We start from the raw sequence: 20,269 nt of genomic DNA on the forward strand, positions 1-20,269 counted from the left end.
AAGCATGTGTGTTTAGTGAGTTTGCCAGATTAGACGCAGTAGGGATGACCAGGGATTTTCTCTTGATAAGTGCATGAATTGCACCATTTTCCTTTCCTGCTTCAAATTCAAAATGTAACGAATACTTTTGGGTGTCAGGGAAAATGTATGGAGTAAAAGGTACATTATTTTCTTTAGGAATGTAGTGAAGTAAAATTTGTCAAAAATATAAATAAGTACAAATACCACAAAAAACTACTTTAAGTAGTACTTTAAATATTTTTACTTAAGTACTTTATACCACTGGTAAATAAGTCTACACAAAACAGCCCTCATTTGAAGTGTTTCTTAAAATCCCCTATGGAATAAATTATTGTAACCATTTCTTTGTTTGAACACGAGGTTTTATGGGTATTATGACTCATTCTGTGGTACCACACACACACACACACACACACCCCTACACCTAGACCTTTTGAGATGTGCCTATTGTTAAGTAAACTAAGTAAAAAGGAGACTGGAGTGTGACTTTAATTTGTTAGTTTATTATGGTCACACAACTTTATACATACTTCAGTAATTTCCTATGGTAAAGCTTGTAGGCTTTTGCTTAGTTGTTCTTGGTTGATATTCAAATATAAAACTTCAGTTTTGGGGACAGTAAATTCTCAACACACAGGTAGCATATGCACAAAATCCACCTTTAAAATGAAAGCTCACGAATATCTGTGTGGAAACTTGCATAGGAAAGTTGATGACTACCCAACTTTTTGTTAAAGAGGCTCCCTGATAAATTGTATATTTGCGCAGATATTGCTTATATATGATACATAGTGGTTAAGTTGCTATATAAGCCATTGTCAGTTTAGCCACAGTTCCCAGTATATCGTAAACATAAAATACACCTTTTTGCTCAGTTATCAAGGGTATTTTTATTTTATTTAACTAGGCAAAAGGGTAAACACGAATATCATTCAAAACCATACAAGCTCACTCTTGTACTACATGGTATATTGTATAACATATCACATTATGCCATTTTTAGATTGGAGAAGTGGTAGCAGTGCAACAGCTTAGAGCTATATTAAATTAGATAAGCTTTCATCCATATTTTATGCCCGTGGCGTAAAATATTTCACCGTAGAGTCTAGTAAATTAGATAACCTGCTAATAGGAACGCTTTCACATGCCAGGGATGAAAATGTTAAAACGGCTAAAGCACAAGCGTTAATAAATGAAAGTATTGCTATTCTGATGCGTTAGGCCGAAAATGATTATTACAAAACGGATCATAGTGATACTATCACAATAGCCACCTGATCACCCTGCCCACGTTGCCTCAAATGAATAAAAAGGTGTTTGTTTATCTACCCGTTTGTCACGTTACCCATACCTGCTTCCACAGATCATTTGCCAATTAAATTCAACCTGCCCCAAAATGAATTGATATGTTGTCAGATACTTGATTTGTAGTCCATTAATGTACTGAGAGTCCCAAATTAAAACCAGACCGTGCACATAGGAGGAATATCAAGGATAAAATGGGTAGAGGACATGCAGTGGAAGATGCTTTTCAGCAAAGCTATATTGAGTCCCTGGCAGAGGTGGCTATGGCCCATTCTCCATGCTTCTCCCAAAATGCACACTTGCACACTTTCTTGCATGGCTTTTACAATGGTGGATACTTCCTCCAGCCAATGCTTGCACCAATCCTTTTAAATCCATGATGGGGAGTGTGAAAGGTCTGCTACTGCTACTACATTTCTGGAAAAGGGTTGTGAATTGTGATGTAGCCAGAGTTGGAGGACCTTCTAAGGGTGACTGGGGTCAGATCTTGGAGGTTAGCAGTGTGTCCCAATAATATATCCTTAAAAGCATTGGATTGATGAAGGCATAGGCTAGCTAGAGGAAGTTAACCACCATATTTCTCATGCCGGTCATTTCCTTTCAAATCAGTGAAGGAATGTGGGAGGAAGGAGAGACAATTGGGACATAAAACAGATCTTGGAGGTCAGGGGTCACCACAGCTTGATATCCAGCAGCTGCAGGTCTCCCAGGATCTCCAGCTCAGTAATGCGGCTCAGGTCCTGGACACGGTGCTTATAATCCAGTTGGTGGACCCCGTTCACCGCTACCTTGAACTGGTGGGCCTCACACAGGATGATCATCTAGAACGAGCAACAAATGGGCGAGGGTATGAGGGGTAGAATCAGATGTAGTATTCAGACATGGTCTTGCATCAGGCAGCATCACTCCTACATAATGGAATGAAAGTCATGCTATCTGACAAAAAACAATGAGATTCAGAATGATTCAGTATAATGCTGTATCTTTCCATTGTTGGGCCTTGCTGTGAATTAATGCAGATACTGTCATCCAAACATTATTCCAGGCAGACAATAAAACTGTTTCAGACCAAAATTCTCTGTCTTAAGACTATTGATATGAAAGATGACAACTTCAAGGCCAAGAAACCCTAAAGTGGTACTGGCGTTTCCCCAGACATTCCAAGTGTATCCAGGGTCGTTTTCACTAGACACCAAACAGAAGAAAACGGAAAGAAACAGAGAGGGACTACCTGAACTTCACCAATAAGAAACCCGCAAAATGTTTTCTGTTGCCTAACATTTTGATAATGAATACACTCCAGTGGAGTACAGAGGGAGAGGGTGGGGAAGGGTTACCTCAAAGTACTCCCCAGGGGAGAAGGGGAAGCTGGGCAGGGTGTTCTCCTCGGGGCCCCAGCACTCGGACAGGTAGGAGTTACGGATGAACATGGCGGCCTTCATACGGGGGTTCAGGTGGAGCGCTATGTCCTCCGTGTTACCGACTCTCAGGTTCACCAAGAAGCTACAAGTTAAATACAAAAGTAAATTTAGCAGCGAATGACAAAACTCTGCATTTCATCAATGTTAATTGAATGGTTGCTAAATTTCAGAGAATTTGGGGATAAAGAATGGTGTGGAATTTGAACAGAGTAATGTGAATTATATTTTATATTTGGACAATCCTTTCATGTCCCCTAGCCTGCTACAGACATACCTGTGTGGGTACAGGCTGGTCTGTCCTTTGATTGTGATGGTGTGTCCTACACTCAACCCCTTGGTCAGTTTGCCCCTGAAGGGCAGACTCTGCAACGACAACAACAACAAAAATCACAAATTACTTCTGTCAGCAGGTCACACAAATAAATAGCACAGTTCATGTCAGACGAGTAAAGTATTCAAAATGGTGCATCACAAAACAGACTTGGTACAGAGTAACATGTGATGAACCTTAGGTAGTAGCAGAGCGTTGTATTGCAAATATAAGGCTATAGGTAGTACAGTACATGGCACCCAATCTTCCAGACTCGGATGACCGTGACGCTGTGGAAAATGACATGTACATCACAGTCCCTCAGAGCCTGCTGTAATGCTATTGGGATATTTGTCCATGTCTGGAATAGGTGATTCAATAAGACAACTTCCAAAGGCCCAGTTGTTGTGGCACCAGTGGGCTGAATTTGATTTGAAATTTAAAAAATGTAAAAAAACGAGTTGACAAATGTTGTTCTAATCAAATGTGTGATGTATTACATCGGCAGCACAGCTGCTTCATATTACAATCATATAATATATTATGTAATAACAACTTACCAAGTCATCTGACATTGAAAGCACTTCCTGTCAGAAAGAAAGTAAATGTTTTGCTCTCATTAGAGACAAAGCATAACTTGACTTGAATTTAATGTTATACATGTTGGCATAAAGAGTCTATGCAGTGTGTTAAACAATCCCATCGCTTGGAGTCAAAAAGGCTCCCCCCCAAAAGCACCACAACCGCGTTAGCAGTCTTAGCAACAATAGATTTCCTTTTATTTCATGTTGATAAAGCAACTTCCTTACATTGGCTTGTGGGCCTCTGTTGTTCACAACACCAGGTGGAGGTGGACCGGAGTTCTACAATTTGAAGTGACAAAAACTTTTTACACCCATGGGTCACAACAGGTCAAACTGTTGTTCAGAACTTAAATCTCTAGCAAGGACATATAAGTCTTGTGTAGAATTCAACTTGAGGTGCATAACATATGGCTGGAGGCCTTGAAATCATAAAGCCAGTTAGGCTATAGCTAGATAATATGAAATGTTTCATACCATCTGACATATAATAATGAAGTTAGGATGAATTACTTACAGAGCCGGGGAAGAAGCCGATGGCCTGAACCTTGACCTTTCCAGAAATGGCCAGTGTGTCCACCTTATCCAGGTCCAGTCTGTGGTTATACTGCAGTACATGAGCACCGTTCACTGCCACCTAGAGAGGTAGATAACAGTGAGACAAACAGTGGGAGAATCCTCTAAAGCAGAGGTGTCAAACTCATTCCATGGAGGGTCTAGTGTATGTGGGTTTTTGTTTTTTTCATTTCAATTAAGACCTAGACAACCAGGCGATGAGTTCTTTACTATACTAAACAAAAATATAAAACATTGAAAGTGTTGGCCCCATGTTTCATGAGCTGAAATAAAAGATCCCAGACATTTTCCAAACTCGCAAAAAGCGTATCTCTCTCAATTCGTGTGCACAAATGTGTTTACATCCATGTGAGTGAGCAGTTCTCCTTTGCCAAGATAATCCATCCACCTGACAGGTGTGGCATATCAATTAACCAGCATGATCAATACACAGGTGCACCTTGTGCTGCGGACAATAAAAGACAGCTCTAAAACGTGCAGTTCTGTCACACAACGTCTCAAGTTGAGGGACCATGCAATTGGCATTCTGACTGCACAAAGTGTCCAACAGAGCTGCTGCCAGAGAATGTAATGTTCATTTCTCTACCATATGCTGCCTCCAATGTCATTTGGCAGTATGTCTAACTGGCCTCACAACCACAGACCACGAGTAACCACGTCAGCCCAGGACTTCCACATCTGGCTTCTGCACCTGTAGGATCGTCTTATGGACGAGGGGTTTCTGAGGAGTATTTCTGTCTGTAATAAAGCCATTTTGTGGGGAAAAACTCATTTTGATTGGCTGGGCCTGGCTTCCTAGTGGGTGGGCCTATGCTCTCCCAGCCCCATCCATGGCTGTGCCCCTGCCCAGTCATGTGAAATCCATCCAAAATCTTAGAAATTGTTGCATGTTGCGTTTATATTTTTGTTCAGTATAATTAGTGATCATAACTCATCAATCAAGTACAAGGGAGGAGCGAAAACCCGCAGACAGTCGGCCCTCCGTGTAATGAGTTTGACACATGCTCTAAAGGCTTCCATAGTCTCTCTGTTCTAACATAAGCAACATGTTACATCTTGGTTACCAAGTAATAAGCTGATTCCTAATAGGAGCAGCAGGATGGCTAGTTAGCTTGCCAGGGTCATATTCACTAGACAAATGGAAGAAAGCAGACTGAAAAAGGGACGGACAAGGACTACAAGACCTTGTCCAATGAGAAACACTTGTTTTAGTTTTCCATTGCAAAACGTCTATCCAGAGATATTTGATCGGGTTCAAGTCCGGGCTCTGGCTGGGCACCGCAAGGACATTCAGAGACTTGTCCCAAAGCCACTCCTGCGTTGTCTGGCTGTGTGCTTAGGGTCATTGTCCCGGTGGAAGGAAAACCTTTGCCCCAGTCTGAGGTCCTGAGCGCTCTGGAGCAGGTTTTCATCAAGGATCTCTCTGTACTTTGCTTTGTTCATCTTTCACTCGATCCCGACTAGCCTCCCAGTCCCTGCCGCTGAAATACATCCCCACAGCATGATGCTGCCACCACTATGCTTCACCGTAGGGATGGTGCCAGGTTTCCTCCATATATTCAGGCCAAAGAGTTCAATCTTGGTTTCATCAGACCAGAGAATCATGGTCTGAGTCCTTTAGGTGCCTTTAAGGTAAACTCCATGCGGGCAGTCATGTGCCTTTTACTGAGGAGTGGCTTCCATCTGACCAAAGGAAGGCATGATTGATGGAGTGCTGCAGAGATGGGAAAACTTTCCAGAAGGTCAACCATCTCCACAGAGGACCTCTGGAGCGCTGTCAAAATGACCATTGGGTACTTGGTCACCTTCCTGACCAAGGCCCTTCTCCCCCAATTGCTCAGTTTGGCCGGGCGGCCAGCTCTAGGAAGAGTCTTGGTAGTTCAAACTTCTTCCATTTAAGAATAAATGGAGGCCACCGTCTTCTTGGGGACCTTCAATGCTGCATGTATTTTTTGGTACCCTTACCCAGAACTGTGCATCGAAACAATCCTGTCTCGGAGCTCTAAGGACAATTCCATCAACTTTATGGCTTGGTTTTTGCTCTGACATGCACTGTCAACCGTGGGACCTTATATAGACTGGTGTGTGCCTTTCCAAAACATGCCCAAAAATGTAATTTATCACAGGTGGACTCCAATCAAGTTGTAGAAGCATCTCAAGGATGATCAATGGAAACAGGATGCACCTGAGCTCAATTTCGAGTCTCATAGCAAAGGGTCTGAATACTTATGTACAGTGGGGAGAACAAGTATTTGATAACCTGCAAAATCGGCAGTGTTTCCTACTTACAAAGCATGTAGAGGTCTGTGATTTTTATCATAGGTACACTTCAACTGTGAGAGACGGAATCTCAAACAAAAATCCAGAAAATCACATTGTATGATTTTTAAGTAATTAATTTGCATGACATAAGTATTTGATCACCTACCAACCAGTAAGAATTCCGGCTTTCACAGACCTGTTAGTTTTTCTTTAAGAATCCCTCCTGTTCTCTACTCATTACCTGTATTAACTGCACCTGTTTGAACTTGTTACCTGTATAAAAGACACCTGTCCACACACTCAATCAAACAGACTCCAAACTCTCCACAATGGCCAAGACCAGAGAGCTGTGTAAGTACATCAGGGATAAAATTGTAGACCTGCACAAGGCTGAGATGGGCTACAGGACAATAGGCAAGCAGCTTGGTGAGAAGGCAACAACTGTTGGCGCAATTATTCGAACATGGAAGAAGTTCAAGATGACGGTCAATCACCCTCGGTCTGGGGCTCCATGCAAGATCTCACCTCATGGGGCATCAATAATCATGAGGAAGGTGGGGGATCAGCCCAGAACTACATGACAGGACCTGGTCAATGACCTGAAGAGAGCTGGGACCACAGTCTCAAAGAAAACCATTAGTAACACACTACACCGTCATGGATTAAAATCCTGCAGCGCACGCAAGGTCCCCCTCCTCAAGCCAGCGCATGTCCAGGCCCGTCTGAAGTTTGCCAATGACCATCTGGATGATCCAGAGGAGGAATGGGAGAAGGTCATGTGGTCTGACAAGACAAAAATACAGCTTTTTGGACTAAACTCCACTCGTAGTGTTTGGAGGAAGAAGTAGGATGAGTACAACCCCAAGAACACCATCCCAACCGTGAAGCATGGAGGTGGAAACATCATTTTTTGGGGATGCTTTTCTGCAAAGGGGACAGGACAACTGCACCGTATTGAGGGGAGGATGGATGGGGCCATGTATCGCGAGATCTTGGCCAACAACCTCCTTCCCTCAGTAAGAGCATTGAAGATGGGTCGTGGCTGGGTCTTCCAGCATGACAACGACCCGAAACACACAGCGAGTGCAACTAGGGAGAGGCTCCGTAAGAAGCATCTCAAGGTCCTGGAGTGGCCTAGCCAGTCTCCAGACCTGAACCCAATAGAAAATATTTGGAGGGAGCTGAAAGTCTGTATTGCCCAGCGACAGCCCTGAAACCTGAAGGATCTGGAGAAGGTCTGTATGGAGGAGTGGGCCAAAATCCCTGCTGCAGTGTGTGCAAACCTGGTCAAGAACTACAGGAAATGTATGATCTCTGTAATTGCAAACAAAGGTTTATGGACCAAATATTAAGTTCTGCTTTTCTGATGTATCAAATACTTATGTCATGCAATAAAATGCTAATTCATTACTTAAAAATCAAAACAATTACAGACCTCTACAAGCTTTGTAAGTTGGAAAACCTGTAAAATCAGCAGTGTATCAAATACTTGTTCTCCCCACTGTAAATAAGGCATTCTGGGTTTTTTCAAACATTTCTAAAAACCTGTTTTTGCTTTGTCATTATGGGGTATTGTGTGTAGATTGATGAAGACATTTATTTAATACATTTTAGAATAAGGCTATAATATAACAAGATGTGGAAAAAGGGTTGGGTTCTGAATACTTTCTGAATGCACTGTATTTGGCTTTTACCTTAGCCATAAGAACATAAGAAACCTTCTGAAGCCAACCTCAACCTCTAAGGGAAGTGAAAAATATATTATACTGAATTATTAACACGTCTTGCAGGCAAAACTGATTTAGCACCTTCCCCCATGCTTAATATACAACCACCGGACTGAACAGTGACACAAAAAACAAGGAAATGAAAGTGAATCTTTGAGTCACAGGCCATGTCCCAAATGTCACCCTGTTCCCTATATAGTGAACTAGTTTTGACCAGGGCCCTATGAGCTCTTGTCAAAAGTAGTGCACTAAATAGGGAATAGGGTGCCATTTGGGACGTGTCCACAGGCTTATGCCTGATACAGGGAAAGGAAGTGATCATGAGGAAAACGTTTATTACAAGAGCATCCCTTTCTCGATATGAAAAGTATGTTGCATGTTGAAAACTCTCAAAAAGGCCAAAAAGCACCTACTCCCACAGAACCACGAGCCAGTCTTTTCAATTAACAATATTGTTATGAATAATTATGGACCTGAACATTGATCCAGGGCAAAGGCTATTATAGATCAGGGGAATCTGGGGCTGTATGTATCAAGCATCTCAGAGTAGGAGTGCTGATCTAGGAACAGATCTCCATAGTCCATTTAACCTTATTAACTGTGATTAGTAATACGCAAAACAGATCCTACATCAGCACCGCTACTATGAGACGATTTACGAGTATGGGCTTAAAGGCATCTAATCTGATCACTAGTTATCCTGACCTTAAACTCGTCTTTCTGCACCAGGACGATCATCTCAAACGTTGAACCCAGTGTGAAAGCGTTCTTATACAGGATCTCCTCCTTGCCCCAGGTCTCTCTCTCCAGTGTGTTGCACACGATGCAGGGAGATCTCTTAAAGCGAGGGTTGAAATGGAAGGCTATGTCCGCTCTGGGCTTTGTGCTGTTCCCACGGGTGAAGTCCACCTGAAACCTGGACACTCGCACACAGTTGTAATTTGCTATAAGCGACTTCATCAACTTCCATAAAATGTTCTTTCATATGACTGCATGTCTAGAGACACGTGGCGGTAATGTGATGTCATTCTTGAGATGTGTGTGTAGTGTATCCATAATCAACCCCATACCTCTCACAATCACTGGGAACAGTGCCTTGAATGAGCACCATCTCCCCCGGCTGTAAACCTCCCAGGATTGTCCCAGCAAAGGGAATGGTCTGTGAGTAGAGTAGAATGTGTTTATTGATAGCAAAACTATAGCAAGATAGCAAGACTAGGTTGTTGTTTGAATGCATGAAATGAGAATTTATGTTAAACTGAAACACTCATAATAGATATATTCTACAAAACTAAAGTGAAAGTATGACCTGATGCGGCATTCAAGACAACATGGAAATCTTGAACCTCCGAGTTAAAATGTGCTTGCAAGTTTTGCATAGAGCTTCCTACTGGTTGAAACGGACACTTTCCAAGTGGGAAACACTGAGCTTATTTCCCAGTTGTCATGAACGCGGCATGAGATCCCATGAACTATTTCCTGCTGTCAAAAACATTGCACGCACGCGCCTGACCTATAGACACTTCAGAAAGGTTCAGTACTTGTGGGACTGTTCGTGTACCAAACGTCATCAAACCATGTTTTCCAGCTTCATATCAACCTGATAAATGATGAGACAACGCTTGTATAACTGACGTTAGCTGATAACTAGCTAACTGACCGAGCTGAATTCAATATTATCTCGCTTTAGTTGATGTATGAGCAAGTGCAAGTATGAATCACAATTAAAAAATATATATTTTCAAAGCATCTCACCGGATTCAGAACAGTTTGTTTCGGGTTCGTGATCGACATAGTTGAGTGATTCAGCAGAAAGCGTTCAAATGGGCCCAAGATTGCCAACGTCCCGAGCTTTTCATTAACCGTCCGGTTACTTCCTCATACGATGTAAAAAACAAACGGCTTTCAGCCAATGACATTCAAAGCCCCGCCTTCGCTGTGACAGCTGGGGTCGAGGCACGGTTTTCAGATTGCGCTTTATTACATTTTCTTTCTTGCAACGATTTCTTTGTGGGTGGGTGGGGGCTTGGTCCAAAACGACGCGCGCAAAAGCATGGGGCAAAACATGAGGTTGGCTAAGATTGACATGTAAACTATATCTTCTTCCGATGTTTATTGTAAACAAATACGTTTGAACAATGACCACGTCTCAAATACATCGTTAGCCAGTGAATGTGAGACATATTAGCATTGACATTAAAGCAATCAAAACAAGACCTAATTAATAAGAATAACTAAACTGAAACGAGCCATTTACGATTACGCACCTGGAAATGTGCCATTCTTGCTAGCAATCTGGCCATCCAAAATCAAAACAGGCGGACTTCTGACAAATCGAAGCGCTCAGCTTTCTTGGGAGTTTTCAGCCAACCCATCCATTGTACGATTTGTTTAAAATAGTTGAACTGTTTAGTAGCCTGCTCATACTGCTCAACTTTCTGGCTCAAATTTGGTGATATGCCAGTGTTCCTTGCCACTCATTTTGTCACTTTATGAAACGCCAGCGGTGGATAAAGTACTTGTCATATTTGAGTACTCCTAGGTCTACTTTTCTATTAAGTAGACCTTAATAGAAAATTACTCCGTTAAGTGTCAGCCAGAAAAATACTCAGCGTTTTAAATGCACAGTACAGTGATGGATAAAGTACTCAAATGCCAGAGTAATAGTAAAAAAGGATACGCTATACCTAAAATGTCAAACCAGATGGCACAATTGTTTTGGAACAGCAGTGTAGAGTACTTTAAAGTATTTTACTAAAGTACTACAAGTTAAGCTTTGGGGTATCTAATTTACCTTTACTCCATACGTTTTCCCTGACACCCAGAAGTTAACTTTTGAATGCACAGCAGGATAGAATGGTCCACTCACACGCAACACCCCTGGTCATCCCAGGCCTCTGATCTGACACGCAAACACATGCTCTAGTCTTATGAGTGTGCTCCTGGCATCCATTTTTTTGCCAACTGGTTTGCTTAAGGAATTTGAAATGTATTTTTGCAATTATATTTAATGTACTGCAGTATCAACAATATGATTTCTCTAGTATTTTACTGGGTCACTTTCACTAGTCACTTTCTATAAGGTATCTTTACTTTTACTCAAGTATGACAATATAGTCCATTCCCCCCACAACTGTCCAGGGTTACTCAAATATCAATTCAAAATGCAGTTGTTTAGTGAGTCCGCCAGATCAGAGGCAATAATGATTACAAAACATTCTATTGGTGTGGAATGGGACCACATTGCTGTCCTGCCCTGAGCATTTGAAACCTTTTTTTTGAGTCCGGGAAAATTATTAAGTAGTATTGTCTTTAGGAATTCAGTGGAGTAAGTTATTTAAGTACAGATACACCACTGAAACGATATCAGCAACTCCAAATAACACATGTAATTACAGCAGTCAGCTGAATAACTTTAATTCCAAGAGTTGACTTCAGTATTACCATCTGTAAACTTAAGTAAGCACTAGGCTAAAATTATTATAAAAATAGCCGCTGCATGTTGAATTTGTACATTTATTACAAAATAGAAACCTAGATAAAAACAATTAAAAATGCTACTATACAAATACATCATAAAACCAGACACTGTAGAGATGTGGGATGTGAATGGTGATGTGAATGGTAATGTGCATGGTAATGTCTGTGGACCCAGCAATTAAGACTTAGTCTGCCTCCCAAAACCAGGACCCATGGGAGCTCTGGTCAAAAGCTATGCAATAATATATAGTGAGCCATTTGAGAACCATTCTTAAGAATGGATGAGGAGCTACAATGAGGTGGTCCAGTAACATGTAGCTAGGCCCATGTCCTCTTCAAGTGTTGAAAGTGTCAATGTCTCAAGAGCTTAGCAGAGCTTTAGAAGTCAGCATCCAGCCGGAAGGCGTTGTCTGTGGTGCCAGACATCACACCCATCCTCTGGTACTCCCCAACCCGCTTCTCAAAGAAGTTAGTCTTGCCCTCCAGTGAAATGTTCTCCATGAAGTCAAATGGATTCTCCACTCTGTAGATCTAAAATGGAAGAGTTAGTGGAAAGTCTGTTAAATGCTTCTTTTTGAGGCAAATCCAAATTAAATACTGTACATTGCCATATAGCAAAGTTTTTCCAGACTTACAGTAGTGAGCTTCTACATTTTACATGTCCATGCTTTTACTATAGCTTTACAGGCATGACTCAGTCAGGCGTCTGTATCGTGTTGGCACCAAGTCAGCAGACCACATGCCCACTGAGCTGAGAACACCAACACTCAGCTCCCATTATCAGCTGAGGTACGTACCCCTGCGCTTTTCATCATTGCTAGCCCATTTCAGAATGAATTTCTAAACAAAGTGCATGGACCCATGGAAATAGTTAGAACTCAAAACATAGGGTTTTATTGGATTGAAACTCATCATGTCAAAGGACACATTTGTTTCAAGGGACAAGATTATCAATTGCTTGTATGAAATAAGACTCCTGCTCCACTCATGCATCAGGCAATTTACATTTACAGTGGGGGAATCTAAGTGTGAAGTGAAAAACAAATTTAGCTAGTTGTGCAAGACCTTTTATAGATGAAAACTACCCTAATTTTAAGGGTGTATGCTTTTCAGCAGATTCAAAGGGAATGAGGCAGATCTCAAAACTCTTCTGTGAATGACTCCGGTAGAATACTTGTTTCCTCAGCAGGAGGAGAGGACACTCCTCCATTCGCATACGGTCTACTCCAATTGTCTAATAACATTTTTATTTATTTTACCTTTGTTTAACTAGGCAAGTCAGTAACGAACACATTCTTATTTTCAATGACAGCCTAGGAACAGTGGGTTAACTGCCTTGTTCAGGGGCAGAACGACAGATTTTTTTAACTTCAGTTTGGGGATTTGATCTAACAATCTTTCGGTTACTAGCCCAACGCTCTAACCACTAGTCTACCCTTCCACCCCATACATACCCTTGTGAAACTGACCATCCTACCAATCCTCGACTTCGGCGATGTCATTTACAAAATAGCCTCCAATACCCTACTAAACAAATTGGATGCAGTCTATCACAGTGCAATCCGTTTTGTCACCAAAGCCCCATATACTACCCACCATTGCGACCTGTACGCTCTTGTTGGCTGGCCCTCGCTTCATACTCGTCGCCAAACCCACTGGCTCCACGTCATCTACAAGACCCTGCTAGGTAAAGTCCCCACTTATCTCAGCTCGCTGGTCACCATAGCATCTCCCACCTGTAGCACACGCTCCAGAAGGTATATCTCTCGTCACCCCCAAAACCAATTCTTTCTTTGGCCGCCTCTCCTTCCAGTTCTCTGCTGCCAATGACTGGAACGGACTACAAAAATCTCTAAAACTGGAAACACTTCTCACTCACCAGCTTTAAGCACCAACTGTCAGAGCAGCTCAGATTACTGCAACTGTACATAGCCCACCTATAATTTAGGCCAAACAACTACCTCTTTTCCTACTGTATTTATTTTAGCTCCTTTGCACCCCATTATTTTTTATTTCTACTTTGCACATTCTTCCACTGCAAATCTACTATTCCAGTGTTTAACTTGCTATATTGTATTTACTTTGCCACCATGGCCTTTACCTCCCTTATCTCACCTCATTTTCTCACATCATATATAGACGTGTTTATACTGTATGTTTGTTTTACTCCATGTGTAACTGTCGCTGTATGTGTCGAACTGCTTTGCTTTATCTTGGCCAGGTCGCAATTGTAAATGAGAATTTGTTTTCAACTTGCCTACCTGGTTAAATAAAGGTGACATAAAATAAATAAAAAAATACATAGGGATTAAGGTACCATGAGGGGACAAAGCCATGAACCATAATCTCACCTTGTCAAAGCCCAGTTCCAGCATCAGCCTGTCAGCGACAAACTCAATGTACTGAGTCATCAAGTCACAGTTCATACCAATCAGCTTTACAGGCAGGGCTTTTGTCAGGAACTCCTGAAATTAACAATCAGACCATAAAATAATTGTAAGTAGGGTAAAAAAAGCTAATGTCCCAAATGGCACCTTAGTGCACGACTTTACAAGGGCTTATAGACTTGGTAACAGTAGTGCAGTTTAGGTCAAAATGTGCCATTTGGGCCTCAGCCCAGGAGGTTTAAAGGCCAAGTGCAGTCAAATGAGATTTTCCTGTGTTTAACACACAGAGTTTGGAATAACTGAAAACAATGCCCTTTTAATGTAGTCATTTTAAAAGAATTTAATGTTAGCCTGTTTTGGTGGAATTGAGTTTTGGCCAGCCCAGTGATGTCACCAGGCAGTAAATTAGTTAGAACAATAATACTACCAAACCTCTGCCAACAGCAAGTTGTCCCCCCCAGACCATTCCCAGCAAATGTTCTGCTTTAAAAATAGCTGTTTGCTTAGAAGCCATGCATTTCTGAGAATTTGTATTGAAAATCACAGTAAGATAATTAATTCTTACCCAGAAATGATAGAAAAACTGCATTAGACTTTCAATCAGGGAAACATGTCCTTCACTTTTAATCAACATACCTGCTCAATCTCCACTGCATTCCTGATCAGATTAGTGACAGTTTCCTTTGAGGGCTTATTCACCAGGTGCTTGAACATGAGGCAGGCGAAGTCACAGTGCAAGCCCTGGATTCATATGGAACTAGTTAGTAAGATCATGTCAACTAGTCATGAAGAGCGTTGCTTTTTCAGTGAAACAAGCACGTGAAAGGTATCCAACATCATGCAGTTTGGTAACCAAATAGTTGTAATGATTTAATTTCAATTAGGTTAGCATTCTGGGATCATAGGTAAATAGAAACACCCACCTCGTCTCTGCTGATGAGCTCGTTGGAGAAGGTTAGGCCAGGCATGAGCCCCCTCTTCTTTAGCCAGAAAATGGCAGCAAAGGAGCCAGAAAAAAAGATCCCCTCAACAGCTGCAAAGGCAACCACACGCTCACCTGGAATACAAACATAGCTCATTACCAACTGACCGACCAATCATGTGCAGGTTAGGAAAAAAGCTATGTACATACCAAATTTAGCACTTTTGTTGCCGATCCAGTTCAGGGCCCAATCCGCTTTCCTCTTCACACAAGGGAGGGTTTCAATGGCATTGAAGAGGTAGTCCCTGTAAGACAAAGTATATTAGGCAACATTGTCACAAAGTAGAAAGCTGAACTATAAAATGCCTTAGACTTAAACTGCCATTTTCTGGTTGCTAAGAACACTAAGTTCTACTAATTTCAGTTTATGTGACAAAACATGCAACGTATAGTTTTGTACATTCAAACTATTCAGTTTGAAGCTGTGTACAAAACTGAAAATAAGATTAAAATTGTGACAGAAGCATAGAAAGTGCAAATATAACATGGCAACTGGTCAAGTAACTGAATTAAGGGCATTGGTGGTGTTTATTTTATCATCATAAGGCACAGTCATGCATCTATATCATGTTGGGAGCCCACCCAGTCAGCAGACAACATGCCCACTGAGCTAAGAACTAGCAGCTACACTCAGCTCCCATTAAAAACTGAGGTACATAAACCAGTGCTTCTTACCACTGCCAGAAAATACAGAACTTCCCTGCACTACCAACTAAGAGCTTGACTGACAGTCTGACCTCTCTTTGGGGTCTTTGATGTAGGTGTCAATGAGCAGGCTGTACATCTCAGAGTGGATGTTCTCCATGGCGATCTGGAAACCATAGAAGCATCTTGCTTCTGTCACCTGGACTTCCTGTGTAAAGCGCTCCACCTAGTAGAGAAACAGGAGTCTCCCATTAGATCAGTGATTTCTTGAGTGTAGATAGCTATATATCGACTGTTGTATTGTACACACATGCAATTTACCAGGTTCTCGTTGACAATGCCATCACTAGCAGCGAAGAACGCCAGTATGTGAGAGATGAAGTATCTCTCCTCTTCCTTCAGAGACTCCCAGTGTTGTGTATCTTTGGACAGATCAACCTGGAAAACAAAATTAACTAAAATCTCATGAACCAGCTCACATCATTTACTTATGCCAACACCACTAATGATGCAGCAACTTGGACATACCTCCTCTGCAGTCCAGAAAGAAGCTTCTGCCTTCTTATACATCTGCCAGATGTCATGATACTTGATAGGGAAAATGACAAACCGGCGTGGATTTTCCTTCAGGAGTGGCTCTTCTTCAGCATTGAATTTCTCGACATCTTTAGGCTAACAAGGTATAAAAAAAACATTCAAAAAATAATTTAATCTCATTACTGGTCAAATGTTGCAGAGGTAAAACAAACTTTCCTCAATGGTTAGAAAAACAGAATGTGCTTATAATTTAAGTGGAAATACATGCATGTAGTAAGACAAAAAGGCATACTAGTTTATGTACAATGTTAAGATTGTCCACAACCCAACGTTAGACGGTTGAGTTATGCTATGTAACATTAGTTAGCTTGTTAGCAGTAACTAGCTAGTGACCTACTCAAGACAAAGGCTTTTGTGACATAGCTGGAATGGAAGGCTACTGGCTAGCAACTGACGTTAGCCTTATGAAACACTTGTGTAGACAGCTTGTGTAACTAATACTAACCATTCAAACATATGCTTGACTTGAGTTCCTCGATTGCTAGCTTAGATTTGACATAGGCGACATCATGATTTGATGACTCGGCAGGTAGCTAGAATAGGCGACATTATTTGCGGCAAATGAACACCTCGGACACATTCTAGCTAATTACCATGTTAACGTTAATTACGCATGTCGATGAGCTACAAAAATGAGAACTGCATAAACTGACAACTTCAAGCAAAAGTAGCCATTGTTCACGCACCTCAGAATCTGCAAAGATTTTGCGCGCGGTTTTCGAGGCCAGAATCCGGGTCATGTTCAGGCTGGGAGGCTGCATTGGGAGGAATGACACGTTACATTTGACAAATTAGATAACTGGCTTCCTTTAATTTACATTCAATTGATTAATGTGCTGGACAGAAAGTAAGACGTGACACGTTAAAGTTGCCTAGTTAGGTTACGGCTAGTAACGACCTTTAGCTAACCAAGCTGAGGCGAGTTTGCCTAACCACCTTTTAAATAAAACCAAAGACATCAAAAAATAGCTAGGTAAAATAAAGAGTTCACGTCGACTTCAAACTTACTGTGTTTTCCTTGTCAACGAGTGAAATGTTGTCCATTTGAGTGCTGATAGCGTTTTCATCTTTCTTGACGAGTGGTGAACGAGTTGCAAACATTTTTAAAGACACACGAGTTACACAACAAACAATTTGAGGATAAGTTAAACGTTAGTAAAATTGCAACAAAAAATATATATATATTTACAACTATCAACAGCACAATTCCATTGCCTAGATCAACGCCACAATCAAATGCAAACGACTCGAGTTCCCCGTATTTATTGAATTTCTGGCGGTCGATTCCAAGCAGTCAATAGAGTCAAAGCTTTTGTTGGTATTTAAATTTCTAAGAGGGTGCAGCCAATCAGATTGCACTTTTCTCCCGCGTCATTTTAAAGATTGCGGTAAAACTGCTGATACTGTTACAAAACCAAGAAAGGAAAAAGTTCAAATGTCAGGAAAGGCGCGCTAAACTGAGCTATGCCAGTAATCATGGTAGCATCCACATTAATGTAATACTGTTTAGAAATATTATATTCTTATTTACAATAAACCTGACTCCAAAATGGCACAATACACTATTTACCATTCATTTCCATTGTGCACAAAATAATCTGAAACACAAAACAAACAGCAAATGCATCCAGTTTGTAGAGTCACAAGCTTGATGTAATCATTGCTGCTAGGAATTGGTGACAAAATACTGTACAATAGTGAATTTGTCCCAACACTTTTGGTCCCCTAAAACAGGGTTTCCCAAACTCGGTCCTGTACAAAATGGGCTATAATTTCTCAACGGTTCACCCGATATTGATGTGGATTGAAATACCCTCAAATGAACGTTTATAGTCTCCACTTTAACCTCATAGTCATTGTATCCTTTCAAATCCAAAGGCCTTGAGTACAGAGCCAAAACAACAAAACATTTCACTATCCCTATATTTATGGAGCTCACTGTATGTCTCGGAAAACGTACCTCAATCCAGGGATGAGAACTGCGTTGTACTCTGAACTGTCCCATTTTCCTATCTGTTACACGGAGAAGATTGAAATTAGTTTGTCCTTTCATTCACAAAGGGGGATAACCGAGGTTATATAGCGGTTTAGAATGCGTTTGCATAATCATTTCAGTCTTTGTTTTTTTCTATGAGGTAAACACATACACACCCGGGGGAAAAAAATGTTCAACAGCACCATTTTGTTAGAAATAAATGTTATCACGATCAAAGTCGAACTGCATATATGTATTTCAATAAAGTAAACAGTGGTAAGACAAATAATACGTCTTTATCTTAGTTTTCAGAGCAACTTTACCTCCCAATCAATAGATGGAGATTAGTTTAATTCCAACAGGACTTTGGCCAACTTCACTATCTTGACAATATTTTGTCTACTTTTTACTCTTTGGCGTCCAGCAGCAGCTGACAAAACAAACGAGCAGTGTCAAAATAGGTACATGAATATGAGTTAAATGAAACCAAAATAAATGTGAACAACTGTTTCAATGGAACGTTTTCATATTTATTTGGTTTCATCCAGGTCTAATTATTTATTTCCAACTGTCATCGTGTTTGAGGACTACGGAAAAGATTGGTAAAGGCACGATTGGTAAAGGCATGCCAATCTTGCATTTTGATTTTCGTTTTTTTTTGGGGGGGGGGTGCTTTGTGCTTAAAATATCAGCAAAGTATCTGCAACTTGGGAACGTTGTATTTTGTCTGCCATGTACTGTAAACAAACATCTCCCTGTTAAAAGCTATTTATTTGTCGACTAATTCAAATGTAGGTTTGCTAAACACGCCAGCTGGCTACGTCAACAGAATTGATTACATCAGTAGGCAGGAAGATAAACACAACTTGTGTGCAGGTTTAGCCTATTCTATAATGACCACTTAATCAAAGTTGCAAGCAAGTAAGATAACTAGTGTTACGAAATAGCTATAACATGAACTCAGCAAAAAAAGCAATGTCCCTTTTTCAGGACCCTGTCTTTCAAAGATAATTTGTAAAAATCAAAATATCTTCACAGATCTTCTTTGTAAAGGGTTTAAACACTGTTTCCCATGCTTATTCAATGAACCGTAAACAATTAATGAACATGCACCTGTGGAATGGTAGTTAAGACACTAACAGTTTCCAGGGGGTAGGCAATTAAGGTCACAGTTATTAAAACTTAGGACACTAAAGAGGCCTTTCTACTGACTCTGAAAAACACAAAAAGAAAGATGCCCAGGGTCCCTGCTGATCTGTGTGAATGTACCTTAGGCATGCTGCAAGGAGGCATGAGGACTGCAGATGTGGCCAGGGCAATAAATTGCAATGTCCGTACTGTTGTGAGGACTGTCCGCAATAGGCTGAGAGAGGCTGGACTGAGGGCTTGTAGGCCTGTTGTAAGGCAGGTCTTCACCAAACATCACTGGCAACAACGTCGCCTATGGGCACAAACCCACCGTCGTTGGACCAGACAGGACTGGCAAAAAGTGCTCTTCACTGACGAGTCGCGGTTTTGTCTCACCAGGGGTGATGGTCGGATTCACGTTTATCATTGAAGGAATGTGCGTTACACTGAGGCCTGTACTCTGGAGCGGATCGATTTGGAGGTGGAGGGTCTGTCATGGTTTGGGGCGGTGTGTCACAGCATCATTGGACAAGGCTTGTTGTCATTGCAGGCAATCTCAACGCTGTGCGTTACAGGGAAGACATCCTCCCTCATGCGGTACCCTTCCTGCAGGCTCATACTGACATGACCCTCCAGCATGACAATGCCACACGCCATACTGCTCGTTCTGTGTGTAATTTCCTGCAAGCCAGGAATGTCAGTGTTCTGCCATGGCCAGCGAAGAGCCCGGATCTCAAACACGCCTGGGACCTGTTTGATCGGAGGGTGAGGGCTAGGGCCATTCCCGCCGGAAATGTCCGGGAACTTGCAGGTGCCTTAAAGGAAGAGTGGGTAACATCTCACAGCAAGAACTGGCAAATCTGGTTCAGTCC

General features: G+C 41.5%; 2 protein-coding genes and 1 non-coding gene across 3 annotated transcripts; all 3 read right to left on the reverse strand.

Annotated features, from left to right (window-relative positions):
• Nucleotides 1-508: 508 nt before the first annotated feature.
• lgals8a (galectin 8a) lies at nt 509-10,101 on the reverse strand. Its single transcript, XM_064990699.1, has 9 exons — nt 9,959-10,101; nt 9,274-9,362; nt 8,909-9,119; nt 4,156-4,275; nt 3,867-3,920; nt 3,618-3,644; nt 3,022-3,110; nt 2,664-2,829; nt 509-2,147 (listed from the first exon to the last, which is right to left on the reverse strand). Exons 1-9 carry the CDS (start codon nt 9,995-9,997, stop codon nt 1,998-2,000), a joined length of 945 nt encoding a protein of 314 aa, XP_064846771.1. The 5' UTR covers nt 9,998-10,101; the 3' UTR covers nt 509-1,997.
• A 1,600-nt stretch (nt 10,102-11,701) lies between these two features.
• On the reverse strand, nt 11,702-17,575 carry LOC135557442 (ribonucleoside-diphosphate reductase subunit M2). The gene is made up of 10 exons (XM_064990700.1): nt 17,303-17,575; nt 16,981-17,049; nt 16,226-16,369; nt 16,019-16,135; nt 15,790-15,923; nt 15,203-15,297; nt 14,994-15,127; nt 14,707-14,811; nt 14,035-14,148; nt 11,702-12,214 (listed from the first exon to the last, which is right to left on the reverse strand). The coding sequence occupies exons 1-10, from the start codon at nt 17,393-17,395 to the stop codon at nt 12,062-12,064; spliced, it is 1,158 nt and encodes a 385-aa protein (XP_064846772.1). The 5' UTR covers nt 17,396-17,575; the 3' UTR covers nt 11,702-12,061.
• Nucleotides 12,373-12,504, reverse strand: LOC135558037 (small nucleolar RNA SNORD94). The gene has a single exon (XR_010458299.1). It is a non-coding gene; the product is annotated as a small nucleolar RNA SNORD94 (small nucleolar RNA).
• Nucleotides 17,576-20,269: the final 2,694 nt, after the last annotated feature.

The sequence above is a fragment of the Oncorhynchus masou genome, chromosome 16, assembly GCF_036934945.1.
Source record: "Oncorhynchus masou masou isolate Uvic2021 chromosome 16, UVic_Omas_1.1, whole genome shotgun sequence".
Classification (NCBI taxonomy): domain Eukaryota; kingdom Metazoa; phylum Chordata; class Actinopteri; order Salmoniformes; family Salmonidae; genus Oncorhynchus; species Oncorhynchus masou.

Coding starts and splice junctions, on each gene's coding strand:
- lgals8a (XM_064990699.1), bottom strand. CDS start 9,997: ATGTCGATCACGAACCCGAAACAAACTGTTCTGAATCCG. Junction 3,645..3,866: donor ACAGAGGCCCACAAGCCAAT/GTAAGGAAGTTG, acceptor TCTTTCTGACAG/GAAGTGCTTTCAATGTCAGA. Junction 2,148..2,663: donor CCCCTGGGGAGTACTTTGAG/GTAACCCTTCCC, acceptor TGCTCGTTCTAG/ATGATCATCCTGTGTGAGGC.
- LOC135557442 (XM_064990700.1), bottom strand. CDS start 17,395: ATGTTTGCAACTCGTTCACCACTCGTCAAGAAAGATGAAAACGCTATC. Junction 15,128..15,202: donor CAACAAAAGTGCTAAATTTG/GTATGTACATAG, acceptor TTTGTATTCCAG/GTGAGCGTGTGGTTGCCTTT. Junction 12,215..14,034: donor TGGAACTGGGCTTTGACAAG/GTGAGATTATGG, acceptor CTTCCATTTTAG/ATCTACAGAGTGGAGAATCC.